Source organism: Salvelinus alpinus, chromosome 5, assembly GCF_045679555.1.
Source record: "Salvelinus alpinus chromosome 5, SLU_Salpinus.1, whole genome shotgun sequence".
Taxonomy (NCBI): Eukaryota; Metazoa; Chordata; class Actinopteri; order Salmoniformes; family Salmonidae; genus Salvelinus; species Salvelinus alpinus.
Genome location: NC_092090.1, coordinates 45706295 through 45727777, shown reverse-complemented (window position 1 = coordinate 45727777; position 21483 = coordinate 45706295). Strand labels below are relative to the sequence as shown.

At 43.6% G+C, this 21483-nt stretch overlaps 1 protein-coding gene across 5 annotated transcripts in view; it reads left to right on the top strand.

The window, feature by feature from the left end:
- LOC139576254 (PHD finger protein 21A-like) overlaps nucleotides 1–21483 on the top strand; it is a 47949-nt gene that overhangs the window by 19847 nt on the left and 6619 nt on the right. For 2 of the 5 annotated variants that reach the window (XM_071402083.1, XM_071402081.1), the window contains 10 exons: nucleotides 15615–15788; nucleotides 15958–16212; nucleotides 16578–16661; nucleotides 17316–17627; nucleotides 18183–18305; nucleotides 18428–18479; nucleotides 18635–18714; nucleotides 18983–19043; nucleotides 20336–20502; nucleotides 21054–21209. In XM_071402083.1, the coding sequence (XP_071258184.1) occupies nucleotides 15615–15788; nucleotides 15958–16212; nucleotides 16578–16661; nucleotides 17316–17627; nucleotides 18183–18305; nucleotides 18428–18479; nucleotides 18635–18714; nucleotides 18983–19043; nucleotides 20336–20502; nucleotides 21054–21209 (1464 nt within the window). Of the gene's footprint in view, nucleotides 1–15614; nucleotides 15789–15957; nucleotides 16213–16577; nucleotides 16662–17315; nucleotides 17628–18182; nucleotides 18306–18427; nucleotides 18480–18634; nucleotides 18715–18982; nucleotides 19044–20223; nucleotides 20247–20335; nucleotides 20503–21053; nucleotides 21210–21483 lie in introns of all 5 variants that reach the window. The other 3 variants (XM_071402082.1, XM_071402084.1, XM_071402085.1) reach the window with 3 other exon arrangements.

Here is a 21483-nt window from a genome sequence, read left to right as displayed (position 1 = left end):
TTCCACTGCAGGCCTGTTCTGTCCGCCCCCGGAAACCTAAAACTACAATCCGGGATAATCTCCTTGATGTCTGACTAATACAGTGAAGATCAGAAATGAGCCTCATATACTACCTCCTGGGGTGTGCTTTCCTTGGCGTGTTCTTAAAACTAATGAACCCACCTGCTAGTTCACTGATACTTAAATCTCCATCACCATTCTCTCGGTAGATGAACATTTGCTCAGGCTGAATAAGTCACCAGGCCAAAGTCTTTGACTCAATTTAAAGTTCCTCCAAAAACACATTTGTTTGCCATGTGCTTTATAGAAGCTTTGAAGGTGACTAAAGACAATGAGCTTGTTGAGTAAGTGGGTAGATGGATGCTGTTTTCTGTTTCCGCTCTATTGTTTCCCATTCTGTACTAAGAAGGATTTGCAGTATGTGTCATACAAGAAATGCTGGAGGTAATTACGGAAGATTATGAATCACACCACAGCTCAGTGCTAGAGGCGTCACTACAGACCCTGGTTCGATTCCAGGCTGTATGACAACCGGCTGCGATTGGGAGTCCCATAGGGCGGCGTGCAATTGGCCCAGCATTGTTAGGGTTTGCCCGGGGTAGGCCGTCATTGTAAATAAGAATTTGTTCTTAACTGACTTGCCTAGTTAAATAAAGGTAAATAAAAATTATTTTGTAAATATTAGAAGAAAATAAACAAATCACCCAATTGTTAATATTATTAGTTGCTTTATCTATATCAAAGCAGATAAAGCACTGCTCCTGGTGGACTCAGTAAATTGATTTTAGAAATTAAGTATGAACCAGATTAAACACACATTCATGGAAATGCTAATCCTTTTCCTGCTCAGGGGGCAGTTTACATTGTTCAGCACATTGTACTTTGAAAGTAGATTCGTATTCAGTGCCCTGCACTTCCTCCCACCCCACTAGAGCGTATATGCAGGGAGCAGTGCTGTCTGGATAGAGAAGAGGTTTTATACCTGCTTAACCCACTTTCACAGCGCTCTGTGGCTGACTGAGAGACTGACTGAGTAAAAGAGAGCAGCGCCTACCCCATGATGCATGTAGTTGCTGAGTAAATACTTAATTCTGGCAGTGATGTGCACTGTGCCAGAGGCTGTGTGTGTGTGTGTGTGTTCATGAGGAGACTGTAGAGTTTTTACTGTTGTTTCCTCCCTGGTTTTTAGCTCTAGGTGTTGTGGTCATGATGGGGGGGTAGAGCTAGGTCTGCTGGGTTATGTTTAGCTATAAGGCTGACAACATGTGAAGGTGCTGTGTACTGTGGCCAGCCATGATTCCATTAATAGTAGTGACACGTATCCTGTTTGACACTAAACAGAACTGTGCGGGTTCGTCTGTCGATCTGCTTTGCCAGAGGTTTAAGGAAGGCAGATTGTCGCCTAAAACCGCTACTAGCTACTACTATGCACGTTTATCGGATGTAATTGGTCGATTTCTATATTTTTTACTCCTATGCTTGTGTATGCTTTTAGAGGACTTATGATTCATTTACTTACCGCCCTCTTGTTCAACCTCTCTTTGTCTCAACTCCTATCTGAAATACAAAAAACCTCAGCTTCAGGCTCTCGTGAGAGGAAGATGAAACTGACGGGATGACCACCGCTTTATTCATTTTATTTACTCTCTGTAAGAAATGTCTACCATTACTTACTATTGTCAAGCGATCATTTCATAATGTAACTAATAATGTCATGCGATAATGTCAAGTAACAATGTAACAGGGTAGATGGATATCGATGCGGTATGAAATCACCACAATATAGTGCAACTGAGGTGGCCTGGCTGCGTTTTTTAAAATCACACTCGTACTTACTGTAATATGCATTCGTCACTCTGTCTCCGTGAAGAGCGTTGTCTTGGCAGCGGAGGGTTTGACTTTTAGGGAAATTGACTATAACTGTAACGGGTGATAATGAAAGGCACAGGGAAATGGGGTTGTGTAGAGGAGCTACGTGATGTCAGGCTAGGACAGGATCACCGCTCTTCCTTTCCTGTCACACTCAATGTCTCATCAATATCAAGTGTCATCATCTTTCACTCGTTCATCTCAGTATTTTGCACACAATCTCTGTCAGTTTGTTGCAATGTGAAAGAGTGTGAAAATATGACCTTGACTTCATTAGCCTCACTGGTGTAGGGGGCAGTATTTTCACGTCTGGATGAAAAGCGTGCCCAGAGTAAACTGCCTGCTACTCAGGCCCAGAGGCTAGGATATGTATATTATTAGTATATTTGGATAGAAAACACTCTGAAGTTTCTAAAACTGTTTGAATGATGTCTGTTAGTATAACAGAACTTATATGGCAGGCGAAAACCTGAGAAAAATCCAACCAGGAAGTGGGAAATATGAGGTTTGTAGTTTTTCAAGCGATTGCCTATCCAATATACTGTGTCTATGGGGTCAGATTGCACTTCCTAATGCTTCCACTAGATGTCAACAGTCGTTAGAACATTGTTTCAGGCTTCTACTATAAAAGGGGAGCGAATAAGAGCTGTTTGAACCAGTGGTCTGGCTGAAAGCCTTTAGTTTAGTCACGCGCGCAGCCGTGAGCACGAGCTCCGTTCCCTTTCATTTCTAAAGACAAAGGAATTGTCCGGTTGGAATATTATTGAAGATTTATGAAAAAAACATCCTAAAGATTGATTCTATACATCGTTTGACATGTTTCTACAAACTGTAATGGAACGTTTTTGACTTTTCGTCTGGACTTTTCGCCTTGTGCATTTGGATTACTGTGGCTAGGCGCTGACCTAACATAATCGCATGGTGTGCTTTTGCCGTAAAGCCTTTTTGAAATCTGACACAGCGGTTGCATCAAGGAGAAGTTTATCTTTAATCGTATGTTAAACACTTGTATCTTAGATCAATGTTTATGATGAGTATTTCTGTAATTTGATGTGGCTCTGCACTTTCACCGAATGTTTGTTTGAGACAATGCATTTCTGAACATAACGCGCCAATTTCAAATTAGGTTTTTGGACATGAAGATGAACTTTATCGAACAAAACACACATTTATTGTCTAACATGGAGTCCTGGGAGTGCCATCTGATGAAGATCATCAAAGGTTAGTGATTCATTGAATCGCTATTTATGACTTTTGTGAGCCCTCTCCTTGGCTGGAAAATGGCTGTATGGTTTTCTGTGACTATGCACTGACCTAACATAATCGCATGGTGTGCTTTCGCAGTAAAGCCTTTTTGAAATCGAACACTGTGGTTGGATTTACAATAAGTTTATCTTTAAAATGGTATATAATACTTGTATGTTTGAGGAATTTTAATTATGGGATCTCTGTTGTTTTGAATTTGGCACCCTGCAATTTCACTGGCTGTTGTCGAGGTGGGACGCTACCGTCCCACTTGTACCAGAGAGGTTAGACAGCTGTGGTGTGAAAATAATCTCAAAATAATACAGCTCTACCTGACACTTTTGAATTGACTGTGTGTGCGTAACTGCGTATGTGTGGTGATGGGGTCTTTTGAGCGGTGAATAATTGTTGCTGACGCATTGCATCCTCTGGTGTTTATTACTTCCTCACTATTCTTTGCTGCGAAACAAAAGGACATAGCAGAAGTAGCCCCCTAACTCATGGTTTCCCAACCCTCTCCCCAGGGCCCCCCCCAGAAGTTTTACATTTGAGTTTTAACCCTAAACTGGCACACCTGATTCAATTAGTCAAAGGCTTGATGATTAGTTGACTAATTGAATCAGATGTGCCAGCAGGGTTAAAACAAAAATTTGAAATGTCGGGTGGGGCCGAGCGGAGGGTTGGGAAACCCTGCGTCTAACTGAGAAAGGCAACAGAAGTCTACTGCAGGGGTAGGCAGTTCCACAGGCACCTGGAGTTCCTCATGCACTTCATGGTTTTGATTGAACCGACCTGGAAGACCAGGTGTGTTGAATTTAGGCAATCACTGAGATAATCAATTAGTTCAGTTGCCTAGTTGGAACAAAATCCTGCAATACCTGCTGCACTCTGGGAACAGGGTTGCCTACCCTTCCTACTGTGTGTACAGATAGCCCAATGTAATCTGTAGTTCTTTGTGTGTGTGTGCGTGCATGTGCAAACATGCCAGTATGTGTTACAATTACACACACTGGCTGCAGTAGGGAGGCTTTGTATGTGTCATATGGATCTGCCCAGATGGAGTGAGAGGAGAGTGTTAATGTGTGTCTGTGATGGGTTTAGTTCTAGCTCAGAGAGATAGCGAGAAAGAAGGGAGAGAGAGAGAGAGAGCTGGAGGACTGTGAGGCAAGAGGTAGTGTGAGAGGAATTTCAATCAAGGGCTCAACATGCTGTTTAAATACCATCAGCACAAAAGGGGAGGGGAGACTGTCAAGGGGATAAATCCTCACACCTGAGAGGCTGAGAGGAGGCAAGCAGGCTGGACGGAGGCAGGCAGGCAGCCCCAACCCAACCAGACCTCCCTCCACATGGCTGGGAAGCGCCAGATGTGCAGCTCACATTTCATCCTGTTTCAGAGGAAGATAAAAATTAAAATATAAAAATGAGGAAGAGATTATGGAGGTAGAGGAAAGCCAGAGTCAGCAGGCCTTAGGCCAATGACGATGCACAGGATCTGGCTTTTTTGGAAAAATATACATCTTAGGGAATGTTGATGATTGATACTGGATGCCATCATTTATAAGTCTGTTTATCTTGAGAAATTCAAGTTTCTAGTTTTTGTCACATGCCCAAGTACAGTGAAATGCTTTTCTTGCCTTCTCTTTCACAACGATGCAGTAATCAATATCAGTAGTACTATAATTTAAAAAAGTAAGTAGAACAAAAAAAATAGAATTAAGAAGAATGTAAGTAAGCTATGTACAGGGTCAGTTCCAGGGTCATTGTCAATATAAGGTAAATCAAGTGTTTGCACTTTTGGACTATTCCATTGGTTTTCCTTTGTACCGGAAAAATTCAATAAAGCGCAGGTTAGTCATTTTAAAAGTATACTGAACAAAAATATAAACGCAACATGTAAAGTGTTGGTCCCATGTTTCCTGAGCTGAAATAAAAGATCCCAGAAATGTTCTATACACACAAAGCTTAGTTCTCTCAAATGTTGTGCACAAATTTGTTTACATCCCTGTGAGTGAGTGTTTCTCCTTTGCCAAGAAACTCCATCCACCTGAAAGGTGTGGCATATAAAGAAGCTGATTAAACAGCATGGTCATTACACAGGTGCACCTTGTGCTGGGGACAATAAAAGGCACACAACACAATTCCGCATATGTCTCAATTTTGAGGGAGCGTGCAATTGGCATGCTGACTGCAGGAATGTCCAGCAGAGCTGTTGCCAGAGAATTTAAGGTTAATTTCTCTACCATAAACCGACCCCAACGTCATTGTAGAGAATATGGCAGTACGTCCAACCGGTCTCACAACCGCAGACCATGTGTAACCACTCCAGCCCAGGAGATCATCTGAGACCTGACAGCTGATTAAACTGAGAAGTATTTCTTTCCGTAATAAAGCCCTTTTGTCCGGTAAAACTCAGTGTGATTGGCTGGGCCTGGCTCGTTTATATTTTTGTTCATTATACAGTGGCAAGAAAAAGTATGTGAACCTTTTGGAATTACCTGTATTTCTGCATAAATTGGTCATCTAAGTCACAACAACAGACAAACGTAGTGTGCTTAAACTAATAACACACAAATTATTGTATTTTTCTTGTCTATATTGAATACATCATTTAAACATTCACAGTGTAGGTTGGAAAAAGTATGTGAAACCCTAGGCTAATGACTTCTCCAAAAGCTAATTGGAGCCAGGAGTCAGCTAACCTGGAGTCCAATCAATGAGACGAGATTGGAGATGTTGTATAGAGCTGCCTTGCCCTATAAAAAACACTCACAAAATTTGCTATTCACAAGAAACATTGCCTGATGTGAACCATGCCTTGGACAAAAGAGATCTCAGAAGACCTAAGATTAAGAATTGTTGACTTGCAAAAGTATCTCTAAAAGCGATGTTCATCAGTCCACGGTAAAAGAAATTGTCTATAAATCGAGAAAGTTCAGCAGTGTTGCTAATCTCCCTAGGAGTGGCTGTGCTACAAAGATAACTACAAGAGCACAGCACAGATTGCTCAATGAGGTTAAGAAGAATCCTAGAGTGTCAGCTAAAGGCTTACAAAAATCTCTTGAACAAGCGAACATCTCTGTTGACGAGTCGACGATACGTAAAACACTAAACAAGAAAGGTGTTCATGGGAGGACCACGGAAGAAGCCACTGCTGTCCATGACTGCACGTCGGAAGTTTGCAAAAGTGCACCTGGATGTTCCACAGCGCTACTGGCAAAATATTCTGTGGACAGATGAAACTACATTTGAGTTGTTTGGAAGGAACACACAACACCATGTGTGGAGAAAAAAAGGCGCAGCACACCAACATCGAAACCTCATCCCAACTGTAAAGTATGGTGGAGGGAGCATCATGGTTTAAGGCTGCCTTGGGGCCTGGACAGCTTGCTATCATCGACGGAAAAATGAATTCCCCAGTTTATCAAGACATTTTGAAGGAGAATGTTTGGCTATCTGTCCGCCAATTGAAGCTCAACAGAAGTTGGGTGATGCAACAGGACAACGACCCAAAACACAGAAGTAAATCAACAACAGAATGGCTTCAACAGAACTAAATATGCCTTCTGGAGTGGCCCAGTAAGAGTCCTGACCTCAACCCGATTGAGATGCTGTGGCATGACCTCAAGAGAGCAGTTCACACCAGACATCCCAAGAATATTGCTGAACTGAAACAGTTTTGTAAAGAAGAATGGTCCAAAATTCCTTCTGAACGTTGTTCAGGTCTGATCCGCAACTACAGAAAACATTTGTTTGAGGTTATTGCTGCACTGTGAATGCACTGTGAATGTTGAATGTTTACACAGTGTGATCAATAAAGACATGAAAACGTATAATTGTTTGTGTGTTATTAGTTTAAGCAGACTGTGTTTGTCTATTGTTGTGACCTAGGTGAAGATCAGATCAAATTTTATGCCCAATTTATGCAGAAATCCACGTATTTCCAAAGGGTTCACATACTTTTTCTTGCCACTGTATATGCCATATGTACAGTATTTGACCCATGTCTGCTGTATATGGTTTCCATGGTACGGCATGACATGATGAGGAGGAGTGGGTCTGAACAGAGTGTACCCCTTAATTCCATCTGTTATATCCCTCCCCTGAGATGAGATGGGGGAAATAGAGGAGCTTGTGCTTTTATAAAGTCAACCTCATCTGTGAGTCACTGCTTCCCCTCCCATTTCAAATGAAGGAATTCTGTCCTCATTGACAGGGGGATGGCCATCGAAGGCCGTGTGATGAAGTGCCATTTACCCTTGCCTGTCACTCGCACAGTAGAGATCCCAGTGAGTGATCGACGTGTAGTAGGGGACTTATGACAACGAGGTCTGACAATGTCACCTAATAAATGCCTGAATTACGGCAATGCAGATGAAGCAAAGAAAACATGCGCTATGGGTTTTGACACTCCCTGAGGAAAGCTAGCCGAGGAAACAGCTGATGCTGTGAAGCCAGAGACTGAAGACCATTTTAGCAGAGCATTGGTTCAGATTTTTTTCTCCCGGCAGGCAGCCTTTGGACTTTCCACCATGTATAATTTGTGAACTACAGACCCTCCCAGAGAAAGTGGGAGGTGGGACAGTTATAGGGCGCCCTGCTGTGCCTGCTGAGTGAGCACTGGGCCTTTGATTAGCCAACCACTGCTTTGCGCCGTATGTTCAGCAGCCAAGTCAGCACTTCAGCAGACACACAGGGCTTTCTCCAAGGCCTCCGCACACTCCAACAAGCATCTGGAGATGACTTGCTTGTGGTTTAAATCTATAACTGGAAAGGAATTGTTGCTATGGTCTCTCAACAAATTATTTTAAGAATGTACATCAGACTCATTGTGTGTAATATTTTACTGTATGTAATTGTCCATTCTTGTTTTGGTATTTGAGAGGTTCAGGTTTTTTGACTTCTCATTTATTCAGAATTGATCATTTAAGCCTTGACCACATTTTCTGTACATACAACTGATAAACAGTGTCCCCCATCAAATAAGTAAACACTTTGATTTCAGTCTTTAGAGGCTGTAAGACACTGTTCATTAACACCTGTGACCATATTGTGCCCTCTGGAGGTCATCTCTGCCTGTGCAGGTTTCTTAACGTATCCTACTGGGCTGTGCTGTGTTCTCTCAACAAAAAGCATTCCATCACTAGGGAGACCCCAAAAGGAAATGCAACTGGCTGACCTACCATATAATGAAACTTATCAAGGTGTGAAAAAGGTCTCTGAAAAGCTGTCAGCTTTGTCTAGCTATTACTGAGCATCAGAGAATACTGAATGGTTATGCTAAAAGATGAGGTACATTAAAATTACAGTAGTTACAGGACAATAGTTCACATACTGTAGCTGTACGTGGAGTAAGAGATGTGGAAAATTTGAGGATGATACAAGATGTCTTGCATTAGCCCAAGATGTCCCAAGACCTTAGCAGCTGATAGCTGTTGTCTGAGAAGGACAACTGTCAGAATCATGAGGGTAGTCTCTGATGAAACCTGTCTCACCATGGCAGCTCTGTGTGTGTGTGTGTGTGTGTGTGTGTGTGTGTGTGTGTGTGTGTGTGTGTGTGTGTGTGTGTGTGTGTGTGTGTGTGTGTGTGTGTGTGTGTGTGTGTGTGTGTGTGTACTCGCTCGCTCGCTCGTTTATGCGTGTGTGTGTGTGTGCTTGCTTGCTTGTTTGTTTATTTGTGTGTGCTTGCATGTGTGGCATAGAAAGTTATTTGTCCATCAACTCAATGTAGCTGATGGCAATAACAGCAGAGAAAGCTTGTGCCCAATTCTTCTTTGTGGAGCACTAAAGGGCAGCTCATGCATATGCATCACTGACCTTGCCAAATCAAAGCTAAAGCATTACACTGACTTTTAAAAAGAATGCAATTAATGTAGAGTCCTTTACACGATCATCTAATTAGAATTCCCATAGTAAGCGGACAGTAAAAGGCTGATTTTAAAACAAAATCATTAGTTAAACCACAAAGAATAAGCGCAATCACTGCATCAGTCCTCAAGGCTTAACAGGAGTGCACTGTGCAGATTATGAAATTCCAATGTTGACCCTTTAGTGCTTATTAGAAGTGTTGCACGGTATACTTAAACGTCAGTACTTATTCGATACTGTAACATTAAGAACGGTTCGGTACTAGAATTTGTGCTCTTTTCAGTACTTCTGTCAAATGTGTGTCATGAATCAAGCCTGTCTATCAGCGCAGCCAACCCTGCCTTCTCCACTTACTCATTAGCCTGTACTGGGAGTCTGGGCTGCCTCATGTTAGCTCCCACTCATGCTGCGCAGAAGTTAACAGACTTGAATAATGCGACACGGCATGTAGAAATGTTGAAACTGTTCATTACTGTTTGCAAAACGGGCTAGTCCATTACAGGCTAGAACACTTTACAATGGAAGAAGATACTGATAGCTTCCAGCTTCCAGCTTTGTAAGCAACATTTCCTTGCTAGCTAACAGCATAATTTCACTACCCTAGTACTTTGTTTGTGATAATATGCAACTATAAGGCAAAATATGCAGTTTTTCCAAGCTGATTGCCACCAGAAACATGATTAATTCACTTATTTGGTCTCTCGCTCACGTCTCTCCCGAAGATTATCTATAGAGAGCATTAGTAATGGTGACTTTTTGGAGGCACTATCTCCACCATGGATCGTTGGACAGAGCCTATGGGGGAAATGAATTCCGTTTTTCGAGGGGTTTTGGATAAACGCAGAAAAGAAGGTCTGTGGTAAAAGCAGGCTTAGGAGAACTTACACGTCTTGTTCTATGAGATCATCTTTATCAGCTAACGTCACTTTTTGTCAATTTTGAAGAATTTATGCAATAAAGCACATAAAGGCTTCATAATTCATAAAGGTCATATTAACTGACTGCTATTATCTCAAATGGAAGGGAAACTGATTTTTTCTTTGTCATCTGTAGCCCCATGAAATCGGTCAAAAACAAGCTCAATAACTCAATGCATGCACAAACTCCTATTGAATATGCATTCACCTGTATTGTGGATAGGCCTAAGCTACATTTGATTTACCCAGTTTATCAATAAAAATGTACCATTGAAATAAACGATTGCCATTCTGTAATTAGACTGGTAAAAACAAGGTCAAATTGACTGTATAATTGATTCATTAATGCACACATGGATGTCTCAGAATTTCTTTACGTATTTTGTAAATGTAATTATATTGAACTCAAAAAATGCGGCAGGTAGCCTAGTAGTTAGAGCGTTGGGCCAGTAACCAAAAGGTTGCTAGATCGAATCCCCGAGCTGACAAGGTAAAAATCTGCCGTTCTGCCCCTGAACAAGGCAGTTAACCCACGGTTCCTAGGCTGTCATTGTAAATAAGAATTTGTTCTTAACTGACTTGCCTAATTAAATAAAGGTTTGAATAAAATACAAAATTATTAACAAAAATGCCCAACAATTGAACAGAGCAGTAGCTGAGTTTATCTGTATGGGTCAAGTGCCATTCTTTGACTAGCTAATATACCTAGCAAAAGGCCTCCAGCAGGGACGGGGGATTCAAAATAAAAATATAGGACAAAACACACAACACGACAAGAGAGAGACAACAACATAGCATAGCAGCAACACATGACAACACAGCATGGCAGCAGCACAACATGGTAGCAGCACAACATGGTACAAAGATTGTTGGGCACAGACAACAGCACAAAGGGCAAGACGGTAGAGACAACAATACATCACGCAAAGCAGCCACAACTGTCAGTAATACTAAACCTGGTATCGGTATTGAAGTCAAAATTCTGGTATTGTGACCACAGTACTTGTTAGTCCTTCATACATATTTCTCTATCTTTTGATTAATTTTGGGGTGGAAAGCTATAGTGCCTGTAGCAAACAGTTAAATAGGCCTGATGCAGAGGAGATAAGGGAATGAGAGCAGCATCACCTTGTAGAGCTGACAGGACCCTCACCTCAAACCCAATGAAAGATTAAATTAGAGGTGTGCAGTGGTGGGATTATAGATCCGAGGGTAGATGTACTGCATGGATGGAAGGGGGAGGTCACTGGCTAGTACTGATACATCCACGCTTGTTAAACTAACACACAAACACAGCAGTCATTCACCACAGCACTTCTAAAAACCTCATGCTTATTGCTCTTCCCTGGAGCTGTGTATTTCATGTGCACAGGTTGGCCTTTTTGCTCAGACACGCCTGTGTTTGTTTTTTTTATTGATGATGTTTGCAGTTCTCATTAGAGGTCGACCGATTATGATTTTTCAACGCCGATACCGATTATTGGAGGACCAAACAAAGCCGATACCGATTTATCGGCCGATTTTTTATTTATTTATTTGTAATAATGACAATTACAACAATACTGAATGAACACTTGTTTTAACTTAATATAATACATCAATAAAATCAATTTACCCTCAAATAAATAATGAAACATGTTCAATTTGGTTTAAATAATGCAAAAACAAAGTGTTGGAGAAGAAAGTAAAAGTGCAATATGTGCCATGTAAGAAAGCTAACGTTTAAGTTCCTTGCTCAGAACATGAGAACATATGAAAGCTGGTGGTACCTTTTAACATGAGTCTTCAATATTCCCAGGTAAGAAGTTTTAGGTTGTAGGAATTATAGGACGATTTCTCTCTATACGATTTGTATTTCATATACCTTTGACTATTGGATGTTCTTATAGGCACTTTAGTATTGCCAGTGTAACAGTATAGCTTCCATCCCTCTCCTCGCCGCTACCTGGGCTCGAACCAGGAACACATTGACAACAGCCACCCTCGAAGCAGCGTTACCCATGCAGAGCAAGGGGATCCAACTACTCCAAGTCTCAGAGCGAGTGACGTTTGAAACGCTATTAGCGCGCACCCCGCTAACTAGCTAGCCATTTCACATCGGTTACACCAGCCTAATCTTGGGAGTTGATAGGCTTGAAGTCATAAACAGTGCAATGCTTGAAGCATTGCGAAGAGCTGCTGGCAAAACGCACAAAAGTGCTGTTTGAATGAATGTTTACGAGCCTGCTGGTGCCTACCATCGCTCAGTCAGACTGCTCTATCAAATCATAGACTTAATTATAACATAACACACAGAATTACGAGCATTAGGTCATTAATATGGTCGAATCCGGAAACTATCATTTTGAAAACAAAACGTTTATTCTTTCAGTGAAATACGGAACCGTTCCGTATTTTATCTAACGGGTGGCATCCATAAGTCTAAATATTCCTGTTACATTGCACAACCTTCAATGTTATGTCATAATTACGTAAAATTCTGGCAAATTAGTTCGCAATGAGCCAGGCGGCCCAAACTGTTGCATATACTCTGACTCTGCATGCAATGAACAGAAGAGAAGTGACACAATTTCACCTGGTTAATATTGCCTGCTAACCTGGATTTCTTTTAGCTAAATATGCAGGTTTAAAAATATATACTTCTGTGTATTGATTTTAAGAAAGGCATTGATGTTTATGGTTAGGTACACATTGGAGCAACGACAGTCCTTTTTCGCGAATGTGCACTGCATCGATTATATGCAACGCAGGACACGCTAGATAAACTAGTAATATCATCAACCATGTGTAGTTATAACTAGTGATTATGATTGATTGTTTTTTATAAGATACGTTTAATGCTAGCTAGCAACTTACCTTGGCTTCTTACTGCATTCGCGTAACAGGCGGGCTCCTCGTGAGGCAGGTGGTTAGAGCGTTGGACTAGTTAACCGTAAGGTTGCAAGATTGAATCCTTGAGCTGACAAGGTAAAAATCTGCCGTTCTGCCCCTGAACAAGGCAGTTAACCCACCGTTCCTAGGCCGTCATTGAAAATAAGAATGTGTTCTTAACTGACTTGCCTAGTTAAATAAAGGTGTAAAAAAATATATGTTTTGGCTAAATCGGAATGGCCGATTTTAATTAGGGACGATTTTCAAGTTTTCATAACAATCGTAAATTGGTAATTTTGGACGCCGATTTAGCCGATTGTTATGAAAACTTAAAATCGGGCCTAATTAATCGGCCATTCCGATTAATCGGTCAACCTCTAGTTCTCATGTGGTCTCAGATAGCATTTGTGGGTACTTGTCAGATCTATTTCCAAATAGGCTGTTCCATATTGTACTACTGCTTGATTTGATCAACAACAACAAAAGATTTGATTTCAATGAATAGAAAGAAACATAAAGGTTGTTTTCCTATGGGGGATGAAATTAAGTTTAAATGGTATTACAGTGAAATGCTTACTTGCAAGCTCTTTCCTCAACAGTGCTGTATTAATATAACAATTGTCAATGCCAGTAATATATATTTTTTAAAGAGCATGATGGGGCCTCCCGGGTGGCGCAGTGGTCTAAGGCTGTGACACCAGAGACTGGGTTCGAGCCCAGGCCGGGAGGTCCATGGGGTGACGCACAATTGGCCTAGCGTCGTCCGGCTTAGGGAGGGTTTGGCCGGTAGGGATATCCTTGTCTCATCGCGCACTAGCGACTCCTGTGGCGGGCCGGGCGCAGTGCACGCTGACCAGGTCGCTAGGTGCACGGTGTTTCCTCCGACACATTGGTGCAGCTGGCTTCCGGGTTGGATGCGCGCTGTGTTAAGAAGCAGTGCGGCTTGGTTGGGTTGTGTTTCGGGGGACGCATGGCTCTCGACCTTCGTCTCTCCCGAGCCCGTACGGGAGTTGTAGCGATGAGACAGTAACTACTAACAATTGGATACCACGAAATTGGGGAGAAAAAAAATTATAAAAGAGCATGATCAATACTGTACGAAGTCAGATAAAAGGTAAGAAATAATATACGTACATGATTGGGATTTATATTTATTCATTCACGGTTATATTTTCCTTGCGAAGCTACAGTTGGGTGTTTTTGCTTGCTCTGACAGAATTTACATAGACAGTCAGTTACCCTTTGTTCAGATGCAGCACTCTCCAAGAAGTTTGGCTCAGCCTGCCCATATAGCTTCCGAGAGGACATTGGCTCACTTTTCACTGCAGTGAGTGTGAGTGAATGGACAGAGGTGAACTAGAGTGGTCAGACTCTGTTCCGTCTTATCAGACGCAGGCAGCAGAGAGAGAGAGCGCTTTCGCTGCATACGTCAATGGAGTGAATGTGAGGGGAGAATGAACTGCGTCTCATTGTGCTGCCTTCATCATGCGTGTCCTCTCCTATCTCCTGGCTGGCCCGCGAGAGGCAGTGGCAGTGCCAGAGTCAATGCAAACTAGTCTGAAGCCAGGCCAATTGGCAACTGTAAACTGTTTGTGAATGTGTGTTTATGCATGTGTGTTAATCTGAGGGAGTGCGTGTGTGTGAGTGTGTGCGTGTGCAAGGTTCTGCAATTAGCTCTCTGGGCATAAAGGAATGCAGGAAATAATTAGAAACCGTAAAGCATTCTATGAGCCTACCAGAAAAGGATTGATGCTCACTGTGTGGGTAAGGTTGCAGATAATTGAGAATGTTTGTGACTTGCTGTGTCAGAACCAGTATAAACCTGTTGTTGGGGGATGGAACAGATGATTTGCCTAGAAGCAGGCTGCTCATGACTGGGGTAGGTGTCCTGTGTGCTGTAGCCAGGGGGAATCTGGGACACCTGCCACTTTGCTTGCTGTCAAACTGGAAGCATGTGGGGGGGGTGAGCCTTGTGTGTCTTTGTCACAGTGTGAGTATAACAGTTTCAGGCTGTATTTTATTGGACCAAATTCCAAGCTGAATTTCAGCACTGGTTCTGCAGGAGGCTAAAATGATTGTTCATCCTCATTGACTTTCTGGTAATGTTTAGCTGTGGTAGTTGGTTGTGGTTACTATATAAACATATAATACTAAATCTGTGCCTTTTTTTTGCAATAGCAAAGGGATAGCTAGAAGTATCCAGGGCACTTCCTGGTATTCCCCAGTGAGGGCGATTCTTCCATTTATATCTAACCGGATTTAGGCCTACATGCGTGTGAAACGAATCCTCATGTAATTTTAATAAGTTCTCTAGTCAGAATAAAAATGTGGATACATGGAACATAGTTTTTTGTTGTTCAACAATCAACTGGATAATGTACACAGTTTGGATTCCACCATTGCTTTGGTTCAGTGCGCGATGTGGCCATTTTTTTTGGTCATTTGATCTATTTTCGGTGTGAATTGAACCTGAGGCAGATGCTGTTCCTCTCTCTTCTCACTCTTTCTGTTCCCATTTACCTCACCACCTCCTTCTGCCTTAAGCAGAAATAATTTCTGTTACGTTTAAGCAAACAGTGCCTTTTTATTGCCTATGATCCAAAAAAAAAATGAAAATGACTGAGTCGGCAACAGAGGGAATTGGGTTTGTATGAGGTAAAGAATAACATTTGTCAAGGACAGTTGCTTGTCTCTTTTTCCTTTGTTTTGTGCTTTTGATATTCTGGCACTGGACAGTTTTGTTTGAGTCACCATTATGTATGTACCTCTCTAGCACAGCACAATCCGTATGAAAACTGAATTCCTTCTGTCGACTTAAATCTGTCTGTCTCCTCCTCTGTCTTGCAGAAGAAGGTGGTGGAGCAGCTGAGGAAAGAGCTGCTGGTTAAACAGGATCATCCGGAGGTCCAGGCCCATCAGCAGCCCCAGCACCCAGTGCAGCCTGATGGGAAGGCCTCTGCCCTGCCTAACCTCCACACCCCACCCTCCCTGCCCTCGCCTGACAAACTGAGCACGCCACAGGTACTTGCTCTCTCACACACACACACACACACACACACACACACACACACACACACACACACACACACACACACACACACTCACACACACACACAGCTGAAATAGTAATATGTTGGTATGTGTTGTTGAAGGGTAGCCCCATATTCAACTTATCTTCTCTCCTGGGCAGAACACGATGACGATCACCCCGGTCATCGCCACTAAGACTCTACCTCTGGTACTGAAAGCTGCCACCGCTACCATGCCTGCTTCCGCCGTGACGCCGCGACCCTCCGTCGCCAAGGTCACAGCCATCAGCAACGCGCCCAAGGCCAGCATAGGTCACCCTGACTCACTGAGTGCACCTATCAACCTTCAGACATCCAGCAAGTTGACCAATCAGGGAATGGAGCCTGTTCGGATAGTCTCCAAGAACACTATTGTTGTAAGTAAACTGTATGTCCCACATGTCACTCACTCAGCTTCATTGTCTGCACATAAAATTCATTTACACTGAACTGTCCCTGAAGTCCTGATTGTGTTAATAGTATATGTCTGATTTGTAAACAAACATTTTAAATCACAGGGCACCGATGGGGTTGCTGTCTTCTTTACATAAGGATAATGTGTCGCCCTTTTCTGTGTCGTTGCAGGGGGTGTCTGTAAATGCAGATTTCATAAAGAACCTATTTCTCTCCACTGTGTGAATTGTACGTTTATGAGTGTGCTCTCATGGTCTATCTCGTTGAGACTGCACAGCTGTGCGTTTTCACATTCTCTAACGTGTGTAAACGGATGGTTTCGTCACAGGTGCAGGCCACTGCCCAGCCTATCAAAGTTCCTCAGTTTATCCCTCCACCTAGACTGATGCCTCGACCTACCTTTGTACCGCAGGTTCGTCCACATGGATCTCCCCTCCCCTCACCCCGCAGCCTCTCTCCAGTAACACTAACAGGGGGCGTTTAGACTGGATATCAGTCCTAGAATGACCAGCTTCTAAGCTTGCAATTCATTTGGTATCATCTGACATCATGTAACATCAAATGTACTCAATTTGAGGCAGTTTGATTGCATAGCCTACCAGGCTACAATCTTTTTCTATTCAGAGGTCTGAATAGGGATTCTACTGGAGGGGACTGGTGGAGCCAGTTCTTTTAAATTGGTTGTGTTTGTCTTGTGTCCTTTTGTGATGTGTGTTCCTGCATTCATATGCTTTTTGACCAGGACTGATGGCTTGGCCCAAGACCTGTTTCCGTGGCATTTTCGTAACCCCTTGCTAACTACCTGGCTTCACTATCTATGTCAGCAGTGTTGTTCCTTACCACGTGCTTTGGCTGTTCCTTCAATCTACCTGCCCAGGGCCAGCCCAACTCCTGCTAACCTTTGTTGTGAATGTGGCATGTCCTCTGTTGTTGCTGCTTTGTGTGTTCATTACAGAGGGTTAATGACAAAGCTGTGTAATTGATATGCACTTTTTCCTGCTGTTTAAAAGGCATTGGCCCTTACATGCTGTATACTCACTATCCTCCTGTCTATATTGCGGACCAGGTCCGACCAAACCCAGCCACACCTACACCCACTTCCACGGTACCCATCGCCCCTGCGCCCCCTCCTCCCATGCTGGCTGCCCCTCAGCTCCTCCAGCGGCCTGTCATGTTGACCACCAAGCTGACCTCCACCACCGGGCCCATTCACCAGGTACGCGTTCTAAACGGCCAGCCCTGCGCCAGCATCACCAAGACCCTGCCCTCTGCCCAGCTGACTGGCATCGTCATCACCTCGCCAGCCACCATTACAGCCATCACCCCCCTGGCAACACATCAGACCCTTCAGATCAGAAGCCTCAGCCCTGACACCAAGGTGAGAGCAGGGGGGGGGGGGACGAAGAGGGGGCGGGCGAACTTGATTTCTCTTAATTACTTTTATCTCAAAGGATCCAATCAAATGAAATCTTATTAGCTTCCAGGTAATATTTTGAGTAGGGCCTTCGGTAGTAGGATTACCATTTTCATTGCTGTTTAACCAGGAAGCACGCAGCTGTTAGCCTTGCTGTTTTGTGTTCATCACAGGCTTCTTACTTAACTCAATTTGGTCTGCATAGGCACCCTGCTTTGTTGATGTGCATGGATAGGTACTTGAGCGGCTGCCACAACTCTCTTCCAGAGAGTGAATTCTTAGATACAGTGACATATTGGAAGACATCCCAATAACCTCTCAATAACATTAATGAATAGAGAGTCCTCTACCTCCATAAGCAAGGTTATCACATCCCTCTGTCCTGGTTTGCTGTGTGTTTTAAAATGTGTGTTTTTCTCGTCGAGAGAGAGAGGTCTCTCATGAAGGGACGTAGCACCCACCGTGGAGGGACTGTGACTCTTGAAGTGTGCGGCTAACTCTGTCACTTCCGTCCTCCAGACTGTTAAAGCTCGGGGTGTTACAGAGCCGAAGACATTGGCCAGTGTGCCCTCCTCCCCCTCACACACCGCTAGAGGCACCCCTCCACCCCTGCTGAGGAACAAGAGAGAGGACAACCCCCAGGTGGTTATACACAGATACACAGATGAAAACAAGAAAATAAAAGTATATGGTCAGCTTTTGTGGGTCAATCTGGTTTTCTGGCACATTTGAATGAACATTTGATTTCTTGTTCTCTCCCACAGAAACTTGCCTTCATGGTGTCCTTGGGACTTGTGACATACGACCATCTGGAAGGTTGGGAGACCCAAATGGAGCTTGGCTTTTTCATAGCACCCCCACCCTGTTCTGTATACGTTTTTTTACAATAATGTCTGAACTTGCATGAGGACAATGTAACATTAGATATGTCCATAGTCCATACAGACCTGGTCTATTCTATACCTGTGCAGAGATCCAGAGTCGGAGGCAGGAGCGCAAGCGGAGAACGACAGCAAACCCGGTGTACAGTGGAGCAGTGTTTGAGCCAGAGGTACAGTATATAGACCACTCAGCTTATTATTATGGCATTACGATGATACTGTCAGGGTTGGGCTCAATTCCATTTAAATTCCAGTCAATTCAGGAAGTACATTGATATTCCGATTCAAATTCTCATCCATGGGTAAAATTTGGAATGGGAATTTGGTTTACTTTCTGAATTGACTGGAATTGAAATGGAACCGACCTCATACTGTACCCGTTCTAGCTCTGCTGTGAGAGAACCCTACCCAAGTAGTAAACGCAACCTATATTTACAGCGTAAGAAGAACGGCGTCACATACCTGAACACTCCTCTACACCAAGGCACCAGGAAGAGAGGTCAGTATGAATCTCTTGTCAGGTTATGGAAACACCTAGCTCCTCAGGGTTGTGTGGAGAGTCCCACCTTGTACCCTTGTTAACACCATGTCAATTGGACCGCACGCCTGCCTCCCAAATACCAGGAGGAAGGCTATGCTGTCATATCTCATAACTGTGGAGACTAGTTTACAGCATTTTGTTGTACTGTGATGCTGTCCCATCACAGACTTACTGTGGTAGCTATTTTGGTTGCGCTGTCATGCTAATGCAATGTAGCTGGCTCTTTCTTTGCCTTGCATTTCCCGCTTTAATGCCACTTGACTCTGTGCTTTTTGCCCTGTCAGTAATTCATGCTACTTAACCAGCTCTCTTTGCCCTCTCATTAAGATGCCTTCCCAACCCACCCTGCTCTGAATGTATTGTTGAGGATGGCCTCACAGCTCTGCTCTGCCTATACTGTATGTGCTCACCCCAGGACTCCACCAAGCAAAACCCCATGTGGATTTGAGCCATGTCTCTGTCTGAATGCTATGGGTATGGCATTAGCCTGGGTACCAGTCTGTTTCAGTTATCATTCCAGACCTTGCCACTCCTTGTCATGTTTAGCATGACACGGAGTATATGGAGTGGAATGTTAACAAAAACAGGTTAAGGATTTCAGGCTAGTATGGCATGCCAAGTCAGATCTCACTGCTAATTTGTTTGTAACAGACTTAAGAGGCCTGTTATGTGACAGGTTTAGTGGTACATTGCGGTTTTGTGAGTAGAAAATGTAGGAGTATTGATCCTCATATGAACCAAGCATTTGCTTCCCACGTTCTGACTGACAATGTTGAATGTAGCTGTATTTGACCTATTGTTTCAAATAGTACATTGAAATAATGTTGATAATAGCTGACATAATTAGATTTGACATTTGTTTCAACAATGTTCTGCTCTGCGGGTCGATACGATGTGGCTTATATCTTGCTTTGACCTGCTTTGTTCTCGGAACCACTGTCTAATTAACTGTCAGCTTTTTGTTCTCCGAACTACTGTCTAATTAACTGTCAGCTTTTTGTTCTCCGAACTACTGTCTAATTAACTGTCAGCTTTGCCCAGCTCACCCTTCCTCTTGACCCAACTTCATGTTGTTCCCCCTCGCTGTGTACTAACGCTTCTGTCTGTGCTCCTCCTCTTCCTCTTCCTTATGCGCTAGCCAATGAGGACCCCTTGTCACAGGTATGTCATGAGAATGTTTTTTTTATTTTGTTCTCCCATTTTCCTTTCTTTTGTTTTTGTTTTGTTTTGTCGTGTCTCATCTCACCCAGGTCGCCCACCCAAATACAGCAGTGTTCCTGAGCTGGGTCTTCACACCCCAACATCCCCCACCAGCAGTCATTCCGCCTCCCCGGCCCACCATCGGCCAGAGAGGGGGGGCTCTCACTTCCCCGTCCACCCCCACACCCTCCCTCTGCCTAGCCCCAACTCCGGGGATGTAAGTAGCTGATGAAGAGCCCACTGCACCTACCAGGACTAGAGGAAGCCTCCCCCCAAATCCCCCCTCAGTGGTATCTCCCTGAGGCCCTATGGTTTCAGGACAGACCATACCTCCTTACAACATGAAACCTTCCACATCCATTCACTTTTACACCCTACATGCCATTACATCCATCATTCATTCATGTGTGACAATCTATGTGTGTCCTGGTGTCCATAAGCTTACAAAGCGAAAAGTCCCTCCCTCCTTTGGCTGAGGATGTTTGGATCAACGCATCACACATCAGTGCTGTTGACAGTGGTGTTTGGGGTTTGGTAGGGTACCTTGACCAGCAACATTACTCGCGGTCATCCAGTGAAAACTGGGGAGTGTGAACAACACCCAGTGCCCACAAACACAATTACAATGTGGATAGTTTGAAAGCACAGTCAGATTGGACAGGTGTCATTCAGTGAAGTTCGACTCCCTCTCCTCTAGTCCCACATATCCAGGTATGATCGGTTGGGCGTAGTGGCCACAATACTGATTGATGCAATTCTTCCTGACAGGGAGACATCCATGAGGACTTCTGCACTGTGTGCAGGCGCAGTGGTCAGTTGCTCATGTGTGACACATGTGCACGTGTTTACCATCTGGACTGCCTCGCTCCACCTTTGAAAACCATTCCCAGGGGCATGTGGATCTGCCCCAAATGTCACGACCAGGTAACAGCAGCATCTGTCCCTGCAGTCTCAGCCACTTAGAAGCTCCCCCAGCAGTTCCCAGGCCGGTTGTAAACTAAATGCAGCTAATACAAGCTCCAGCTGAGCCACAGCCACCCCTGTTTATCCGAGCCAGTTTGTAAGAGTGAGATATTAGAAGGTGAAACCTCAGTATGAACCACTCATGCCACCTTGTCCTAGTGCTCTCAGGAATGTCAAGAGCGTGTCTTATTGTAGGGTGTCTGAGCAATAAGACTGTTCCTAGCTTTGTGAGTTC